General features: G+C 39.7%; 1 protein-coding gene across 1 annotated transcript; it reads left to right on the top strand.

Annotated features, from left to right (window-relative positions):
* Positions 1–7,097: 7,097 nt before the first annotated feature.
* On the top strand, positions 7,098–9,948 carry LOC311286716 (uncharacterized protein). The gene is made up of 2 exons (XM_084402970.1): positions 7,098–7,453; positions 7,641–9,948. Exons 1-2 carry the CDS (start codon positions 7,297–7,299, stop codon positions 8,900–8,902), a joined length of 1,419 nt encoding a protein of 472 aa, XP_084259096.1. The 5' UTR covers positions 7,098–7,296; the 3' UTR covers positions 8,903–9,948.
* Positions 9,949–10,382: the final 434 nt, after the last annotated feature.

Genomic DNA, 10,382 nt, shown 5'->3' with positions numbered 1-10,382 from the left:
TGCAGTGCTGCTTCTTCCCTCAGCTCAATCATTGCCTTGGGAATTTGTCAAATTATGTGTGGATACGATTATACCATTTGTTAATGGTGTTGTTGAGCGTTCTACAAAAATGCTGCTATGAACAGATGGATCACAAGCAGAAAAGAAAATGAGTGAAGACTTAGTAGACATGCAGCATTCATTTTATTTTCGCATGCTTTGCACTGACAGGAGCTTGTTTTGACCAACCAATATGATCTATAGACATCATATATTTTGCAATTCGATTGTTTAAAGCTCTCAAATCAGTGACTGAATGGACTCGAGATATATGTCGATATTGCAGTGCCAGCTCAGATCATCCGATCTGAAAATACCGACACATCGATGGTCTCATTACACTTTTACCTTCATTGCATTTCTTTGGTGTAATAATCTTGGTAAGTGCAGGAATTACATAAATCCATTACTGAGCTCCGTGGCATTTTGCAGAGGCGAGAGGTGAGCGCTACTCGGCAGTTATCACAACAGCGTCTCAGTGTTGTGAACTCTTTAAGAGAAGAGCTTTTTAATAGGTTTAGGTCAACTGGGAGAGACCACTGGAGAGGGGTATATTAGGGCCTCGAATAGGGGAAAGTAGCGTGATGCGAACAGTTACCTCCAGAAAATGTCAAACTCGTTGTTAAGTACGATTTTGTATCATCATAATAAGAGGGATATTTCGTGCACCACCAAACCCAGTTCCATCATGCATGCGGATGCTTCTTTGTCATCGTGCATATGTATTTATGGAAACCTATTGTACTCCTAAATGGGTTACATCTACATGCCAATCTATTTACTCAGGCCTGTTCCAAAATAAATGAAAAATACTGCAACTGCCAATACTTAATGCACATGCTGATAAATACAAAAAAATAAGCCATAAAAAAATTCATAAATAGATTTGGTTGAGCTAAGGATACTTGAGTAGGCTTGTGCTATAATGAGTGCCTCGCTTTTTGCAGCCCACTGCTCAAGATATTCTTCCTCATGTCTTATTTTTTTCTTTCATTGGTGCTCCAGTGGCCTGTGCAAAGTAATAGTGTACAAGAGTGGCAATCACAGCTGGATGGGGCAAACTAGAGTTCTCTGGTGATTTTGAAGACCTCGCATAGTTTCCGCCTACCTGCTACAGGACAAGTGGACATCACCCTTCTGTGTTTCCTTCACAGGTGTTTTGCACAGGGGTTTAGCTGGTCATTAGCGGTTTCAAGCTGGTAGACCATCTTGAACCAGCAGTGCAAGCTGTTTTTTGAACATAGTGGCTGGTCAACCAGCTTACACATTCAGCAACACAGCTTCTAGGTTAAACTGGATTTTTGCAACAGGGAATTGTAGCTGCAGAGAGTACAGCCACCATTGTAGGAGTTCCCTGCATGTGCAACTGTAATCCAGGTAAAAAATAATTTGGCTAAGAAGCTTCAAAACATAAATTGGTTTTTTTATTATTATTATTATTCTAAAATCTAGGCTACATTTTCGTTTAAATGCCTTCTTAGAAAAAATATATTTTTCATTAAAGGGAGAGTTCACCCAAAAATGAAAATTCTGTCATCGTTTACTCACCCTCAAGTTGTTCCAAACCTGTATGAGTTTCTTTGTTCTGCTTAACACAAAGGAAGATATTTGGAAGAATGTTTGTTACCAGACAGATCTCGGTCCCCATTGACTACCATAGTATATTTTTTTCCTACTATGGAAGTCAATGGGGACCGAGATCTGTTTGATTACAAACATTCTTCCAAATATCTTCCTTTGTGTTCAGCAGAACAAAGAAACTCATACAGGTTTGGAACAACTTGAGGGTGAGTAAATGATGACAGAATTTTCATTTTTGGGTGAACTATCCCTTTAACTTTCAATATTGCTTTAATTTCTTGCATGAAGAGGCAAAATTCTAGAAATTAGCCTGATTCGACACTTTTGGATATGACAACAGTACATGGGTTGATGATAAATTAGGATGTCCAAAGTGGAAAAAAACAACAACAATTTAGAAGTCCACAATAATTTTCTACAAAAAACAAACAAACGTTTTAATAACTCTAAGAATGAAAGCAGAGAACACTTTTCTTGCACCTTTTAAATTTACAATTTAAAATAATGCTTTTCTATTTTAATATAGTTTAAAATGTAATTTATTTCTGTGATGCAAAGCTGAATTTTCATCAGACATTACTCCAGTCTTCAGTTTCACATGATCCTTCAGAAATCATTCTAATTTGCTGATTTATTATCAGTGTTGGAAACAGTTGTGCTGCGTAATATTTTTTTAAATAACCTGTGATACTTTTTTTCAGGAATCTTTGATGAATAAAAACAAAAGTTTAAAAAAGAACATGATTTTTTTTTAAATAGAAATCTTTTGTAACAATATTCATATACTATATATAAATGCTTTTGAATATACCCGTTCAAAAGTTTGGGGTCAGTAATGGGTTTTTTTTAGTTGTTGTTGTTGAAAGAACAAGGATGTGTTAAATTGATAAAAAGTGAAGATTTATATTGTTAGAGAAGATTTCTATTTTGAATAAATGCCATTTTATTTAACTTTCATTCATCAATGAATCCTGGAAAAAGTATAACAGGTTCCATATATATAAAGCAGCACAACTGTTTCCAACATTGATAATATCAAATCAGCATATTATGATTTCTGAAGGATCATGTAACACTGAAGACTGGAGTAATGATGCTGAAAATTCAGCTTTGCATCACATAAATAAATGACATTTTAAAGTATATTAAAATTAAAATAAAATATTTTAAATTGTAATAATATTTCATAATATTGCTGCTTTTTTTTTTTTTTTTTTTGGATCAAATAAATGCAGCCATTGAAACTTCTTTCAGAGACTTCTTTCAAAAACATTTTAAAAATCTTACCAACCCCAAACTTTTGCACAGAAGTGCATAGTCATAACATATTTAGTCAAACCTGTTTTAGGTATTAGAGTTGTTGTTGCTGCCCTTGTTGTTCCAGGTGCCGCTGTAGACCATAAAGTTGAAGTGGAATCTGGTGCTGCAGTTCTCAATGTTCTTTCAGCACTTGTACCTACTGCAATTGTAGTTTTTAAGCTTTCAAAACGAACTCCTTTTCCTGATGTGGCTGGCAGATTTGCAGATGAAATGGCAGTTCCTGTTACTTCTGGAGCATCTAAGCCATCCATTACAGTGGTTGTGTACTTTTTATACAGTAGTACCCACTGATGTTGCAGTATCCTCTGGTGTTCATTTTAACGTTGTTCCCACTGTATTTCTTGTGTTTATGTTGTTTGTTAGCTGTATTGAGGTAGTTGATGGAGTGATTGTTTCTGGAAATACGTATACAGTGGGGAGAACAAGTATTTGATACACTGCCGATTTTGCAGGTTTTCCCACTTACAAAGCATGTAGAAGTCAACTGTGAGTGACGGAATCTAAAATAAAAATCCAGCAAATCACATTGTATGATTTTTAAGTAATTAATTTGCATTTTATTGCATGACATAAGTATTTGATACATCAGAAAAGTAGAACTTAATATTTGGTACAGAAACCTTTGTTTGCAATTACAGAGATCATATGTTTCCTGTAGTTCTTGACCAGGTTTGCACACACTGCAGCAGGGATTTTGGCCCACTCCTCCATATAGACCTTCTCCAGATCCTTCAGGTTTCGGGGCTGTCGCTGGGCAATACGGACTTTCAGCTCCCTCCAAAGATTTTCTATTGGGTTGTCATGCTGGAAGACCCAGCCACGACCCATCTTCAATGCTCTTACTGAGGGAAGGAGGTTGTTGGCCAAGATCTCGCGATACATGGCCCCATCCATCCTCCCCTCAAAACGGTGCAGTCGTCCTGTCCCCTTTGCAGAAAAGCATCCCCAAAGAATGATGTTTCCACCTCCTTGCTTCACGGTTGGGATGGTGTTCTTGGGGTTGTACTCATCCTTCTTCCTCCCCCAAACACGGCGAGTGGAGTTTAGACCAAAAAGCTCTATTTTTGTCTCATCAGACCACATGACCTTCTCCCATTCCTCCTCTGGATCATCCAGATGGTCACTGGCAAACTTCAGACGGGCCTGGACATGTGCTGGCTTGAGCAGGGGGATCTTGCGTGCGCTGTAGGATTTTAATCCATGACGTCGTAGTGTGTTACTAATGGTTTTCTTTGAGACTGTGGTCCCAGCTCTCTTCAGGTCATTGACCAGGTCCTGCCGTGTAGTTCTGGGCTGATCCCTCACCTTCCTCATGATCATTGATGCCCCACGAGGTGAGATCTTGCATGGTGCCCCAGACCGAGGGAGATTGACCGTCATCTTGAACTTCCATTTTCTAATAATTGCGCCAACAGTTGTAGCCTTCTCACCAAGCTGCTTGCCTATTGTCCTGTAGCCCATCCCAGCCTTGTGCAGGTCTACAATTTTATCCCTGATGTCCTTACACAGCTCTCTGGTCTTGGCCACTGTGGAGAGGTCGGAGTCTGTTTGATTGAGAGTGTGGACAGGTGTCTTTTATACAGGTAACGAGTTCAAACATGTACAGTTAATACAGGTAATGAGTGGAGAACAGGAGGGCTTCTTAAAGAAAAACTAACAGGTCTGTGAGAGCCGGAATTTTTACTGGTTGGTAGGTGATCAAATACTTATGTCATGCAATAAAATGCAAATTAATTATTTAAAATTATTCATACAATGTTATTTTCTGGATTTTTGTCATCCCCCCAAGCCAGTTATTTCTATCTTTTGCTGTAGTATGTCAGTAGGAAATATCAGTTTACATTTCCAAACATTCCAGGAGAACTGTTCATTTTCCTGTATTTGAGGCGTGGTTTACGAATGCCCAGAGCCGTTTATTGGGTGCTACGAATGTCTATCAAATGCGCCTGTACATAGCCTATAGCCAGTCGTTTCAATTATACCAGATGACGTATGTAGAGCGACAGAAATTCGACCAGGAAGACGACGATGGGTCAGAGATTTATGTGTACACGATGGCGTTCAGCGACTATTGCCGTTTGTGCAAGACAAACATGAGGGTATAACAAGGTATGTATAGATATAAACAAACTGCTTCGGTGTGTCGCATATAGACGTCGTCATCGTCTTGCTGCTCCCTCCCTGTTCTGTGATTGGTCCCCTCGCTGAGGCGAAAATCTGGTCCATGGTATCCAGGCTGCCTAGCAGTGTGAATAAAATCGCGCTGCGCGCAAGGCAGCATGGAGAAACCCAGGCTAGAGAACTGCGGCAACATCTCCAAAATGCTTGAAGAAACCTGCCTGCAAAGCTACCTGAAAAACTAGCCTATGTGCAAGCATACCTAGGATAAAGGCTGTTTAATATGCAAAGGGGGGTCACACCAAATATTGATTTGATTACGTTAATTGATAAATATTATCTATTTATGACATTATTTTTGAAAGCATCCTCACTTTACAGCATTTTTACACAAGTGCCTAAAACTTTTCACAGAACTTTAGCTTTGCAGGTTGGTTTCTTCAAGCGTATTGGAGACGTTGCCTCAGTTCTTCTGGATTTAGTCTGTCTCAATTTTTTCTGTTTCTTCATGTAATCCCAGAAAAACTAGATGATGGTGAGATCAGATCTCCGTGTGGATCATACCGGCTGTTGTCAGACTCCTTGTACATACTGGATTATTACAATTAATGGCAAAGTAAATGTTTGGAAATGTAAACTAATATTTCCTACTGACACACTACAGCAAATAATACAAAAATACCTTTTTTGGTCTTAATACCTTTCTTCAGAGTAGTGTGTATATTTAGTTACCTAAAACATCTGCATGACTTTTCATTCATAAATTGAAACCATGTTAATCACAGAATAGGAATTTGTAAGTATATTTGTATGCATTTCTTTTACATTTTGTTTAACTCTTGAGGACAAAAAAAAAAAAAAAAAAAAAAAAATAGGCAAGGGGAAAAAGAAACCGTTTTCCGTTCGACTGTTATATTAAACCCATAGCAAGAATGTCACCACTATGGCTTCGTACACAGACTGCAGGCCGTGAACTATAATTGTAGAATGGAGTAGCCTGCTATTTCAAGTGGCGCTCTCCATGGTGCTGGACAGCCGTGCACTTTTCTTACCGCCAGCTCTGCGCGACGGATGCCAGAGCGTCTCCACAACCTATACTTGTTTGGGGTAAATATTTACTTTCGACTCAGGGCCATTTTACTTCATTTTGTACACTATAATTAGTTTTCATTTCTGTTCATTTTATTATGATCCAGCAAGTGTAGGCCTTTTCTGTGTCAAATTATATCTAGTCTACGAGCAGATATAGCCTACAATATATCCTGCTCGAGTTCTGGAAAACAGGAATTTTGGAACTGCGGTGCTGACAGCTTGGTCAAAGGAATGACAAAGCATTAGCTAGTTAATAAAGGTGATAGGCCAACTATTTTGCTTATAAAAGCGGGGATATGAATGAGTGTTTCTTTCCTCGCGTTATGCTACATATTATATCACCGCATGCCTTTTTACCTCATAATTCATTTGCATGACAAACTGAATGATATATACGTTAACAGTCAGTTAATTGCTGAAGTTAATTTTTCGTTATGCTTGAAAGTTTGTACAGTGTGTGAAATGTCTAGTGGTAAATTAGTTTTACAAGACGTTATAAAACGAAATCAAAGGAAATTGACAGAAATTCGATGTCGATTTTTGATCTTTGTTTGACAGACTGAAAATGACACTTGTATATTCTGTGACTTAAAACACTTTGCGTTATTTTCGTCATGAACGCGTGCAGATGTTGGCTATTTAAAAACGCAATCTAATGCATAGGGCTTAATTTTGAATTAGCAAAGAAACATGCATAGCTGAAGCCATGGCTCTCCCTCGTTCCCTTACACTTAACGAAAGACTTGTTGAAGCGTCAGAACCGTAACTCTCCTTTTTTGGGGAAGCCCGTCATATCCTCTGTCCATATATGGTCACGAAGATGACACGCAGCGGGGAATCCTCTCACTGGAGACAATGAATGGGGAGGAGGGCTGATCGGTGAGACGGAGTGTATAAAAGCCGAGCGAAGGGAAGCCGTTGGTGTGAGAATCAACAGATCTACACTACAGATAGCTGGAGAGCTATATTACTTTGACGCAGATCTCAAAAAGGGGGAATTCCAAAGTATTTACATTTCTTTTTTGGACGAACGCCTTTACGGACTTAACTATCGGATCCGTATTTTTGCTCTTTCTTGTGTTTGCAATAGCCCCTTATCAATAACCTGTTCGGACTGACAGCCATTGGAAAGCCATTTACGGAAAGATGCTTAACAACATGGATTTGAACTCTCAAGATTCTTTCTACTCGCAGTTTGAGAACTGTAACAGTTCTGCGATAGGGATGGAAACTCACGGCTCCAAAGACAGCCAGGATGTTTTCATGGATTCTGGAAGGACAGCACCTGCCCAGTTTGCACACGGTGAGTTTCTGGCAGATTGTAAAAATTCTAGCTCTGTTAATTATAGACCAGATTTCAGTACTGCTGCATGAAATATAATATATAGTGCAAGTTAATTCAAGGCACTCACGAAACTGTATAGGTATAACTGATTGCACATTTCACTGAAGGCACTGACGCATGTCTGCTTTTTTTCTCTCCATATCAGGTGCGCCTATTACCCCCAAAACGGAGCCCACGAGTACAGATCAGTATAACTCTTGTCAGGGGCCGAAAGAAAGCTACGCAACCTCCTTAGCTTACTCAGGCAGCTTCTATGTGGAAACATCTCAAGGAACACCTTGCAGCACGGAAACATTGCTTAACATGATCACCGAAATCGTTGGCATCTCAACAACCCCTGTGTCGGATGCGCAACAGTGTGCTGACGGTACGATGAACGCAAGTCGTAGCAGTTTTGGCGACGAGGGGGTACAAACGCAGGCCTCCACGTGCACCACCCCGCCGCTGTATTCTCCGGGACAGACAAGCCACAGTTACCCGGACTCCCAGACCACCACGCAGGCCCAAGACTCCGCTGCATCGCATTTAAACTTTCGCTCCTCTGCGCAAGACGCAGAGCCGCTGTCCGAGAGCGCGACATTCCCGGTGGTCATCAAAAATGAATTCGAGAGCAGTTGTTACGAGTGGGGGACCTTCAATAAGTCATACTTGGATGCTGGCTTCCAGTCAGAGGCATTCTCCATGTCGAATAGTTTTCAAGCTGATCAACAGGTGGACGTGAAAGAACTTTTAGACTCTTATTCTCCCATTTGCTCAAACCCAGAGACTGAATTCAAAGTGGAGAGCACTTTAAAACAGGAGCAGTGCTTTGGAGATTCTTGCACACAGGGCTTCAACGCTCCCATGTTTAACTACTCCACCCCAGTTATGGATATCCCACCCACCAGTCTATTAAAATCGTCCATTTATCCAAACATTGAACTCCAGTCCAGTTGCGACACAACCTACTCGACTTCCACAATAGACTCGGTTCTGTATTCATCTTTATTGCCCGAGTCTTTCAGTCAAACTTACACTCGGGCTCAGAAGCCTAATCGCGTAAGAAAGAGCCCTGCCTCTTCTACCGGGCCGGCCAAGGAGAAACCCTTCACGTGTCCGATGGAGACCTGCGACCGGCGCTTCTCTCGGTCGGATGAGCTCAACAGGCACATCCGCATCCACACGGGACACAAACCTTTCCAGTGCCGCATCTGTTTGCGGAGCTTCAGCAGAAGCGACCATCTCACCACACACACCCGCACTCACACCGGTGAGAAACCCTTTTCTTGTGATGTGTGCGGCAAACGCTTTGCCAGGAGCGACGAAAGAAAACGGCACGGCCGGGTGCATCTTAAACAGAAAGAAAAGATGGAGCTGAAGCCACAAGTAGTTAACGCGTGGCCGTTTACTTTACCCGAGGCCATTTAAGCGACAATTGTGATAATGAGCGCTCGTTGTGCGTGATGTCAAATCTTACCGTCTTGGAAGATTCAAGCTTACTAAAACAGTTGCTTAGGCTACTACAGAATACAACTCCAAAGCTCAAGTGAACGTCGTGGCAACTGAATCAAGCGACCCGCATGAGTGTAAAGGTCCACTGAGGTGACGGATCCCCTTTTCGTGAAATAGGGGATAGAATTTTAATACTGGACCTTCCACAATGAACCTTGCGTGCAGCTTGAGGTGTGTGCAGCAAGTGCATAAACCTAAATCAAGTGTTTTTTATTTTATTTCTAAACTCCTCGACCATTATATTTCTTAATCGAGGAGCGTGTTTTGCAGAACACATGAACTGCAGTTCAGCACTTTTACTATGGAACAGCTCCAACCTCGACCTTGCATTGTAATGCGGCAGTAAAACGCACAGCTGGAATGTATTGCACTTATCTCCACTTTCGAACTTAAAATTGTTTTAATTCGTGCTTTTTGGTCTTTTCTATTTTAACGCTGTCACCTGTTTAATAATTCTTTAAAAAAAATGCATGTATATGTTTACGTGATATTAATAATCACCGAGAGATGCTTCGCAGCACAAGTCAGATTTACCTCGTTTTACAACATGGTGGCATTATTGATTCATTCGTGCCAAGGTTTTTACAGCGTATTTTCCCCTTTATATAAATATATATATATATATATGTTTCATTTTGTTGCTATGCTAGCAAATAGTAATTGTGTTGTACAATTAAAGAATCCAGTTCTAATGTTGTCAAATTTACACAGCGAATGGGAAGAAATAAATACATTTATATGCCAATGATCATTTGTATTTTTCTAACAAGTGCTACTTTTTACATTTTATTTTGAACTGAAAGACTATTTATATCCTTATTTTTGATGTGTCCCTTGTGTTATGGAAAGCACAAGCTCCACAAAACATGTCTTGAATTTCTTCAGTCCATAATTATAATAGAATATTTGAATGTATTAAGCCAGTTTTAATACCATTGTCTACCCTAGGTATCTTCAATTCAATAACAGTTTTTTTTTTTTTTTTTTTTTTTTTTTAACCAGATACTTGTGTGTTATTGTGTGACCTTGTGACCCTAATTCATGAATTATGAATTATCTAGTTCACATGGCTCCTTTATTTTGTGATGTGATGAGAAAAAATAAATAAATTAGAATAGCACAGGTTTCGACAGTGCTGTTGAGTGATTAGAAAAGCACACGTTGCTACGGTTTTCAGTAGTTCTTTCACATGATGCTAGACCAGTTTCGACATGCCTTTCAGTCTGAAAGCTTTTTGTATTGTACTAGCTGAATTAATTAATAGAGGTAATGGGGAAAATGTAGAAAATGTGAACTTGCCTTAAGTTATAATAATCATACTGGAGAAATGATTTTGTACATATCAAGAACGTTTATACGCAATAATTTGGATGAACGTTGATGTTTGTTATTTTTA

Source organism: Rutilus rutilus (genome assembly GCF_951802725.1).
Source record: "Rutilus rutilus genome assembly, chromosome: 2".
In the NCBI taxonomy this organism is placed as follows: Eukaryota; Metazoa; Chordata; class Actinopteri; order Cypriniformes; family Leuciscidae; genus Rutilus; species Rutilus rutilus.
The sequence above is the reverse complement of the archived record's forward strand: the minus strand, read 5'-3'. Positions and strand labels throughout refer to the sequence as shown.

Bases quoted from the DNA above. Each gene is read 5' to 3' on its own strand.
- LOC311286716 (XM_084402970.1), top strand. From the start codon at position 7,297: ATGCTTAACAACATGGATTTGAACTCTCAAGATTCTTTCTACTCGCAG. The intron at 7,454-7,640 runs GTGAGTTTCTGG...TCTCCATATCAG, and splicing joins ACCTGCCCAGTTTGCACACG to GTGCGCCTATTACCCCCAAA.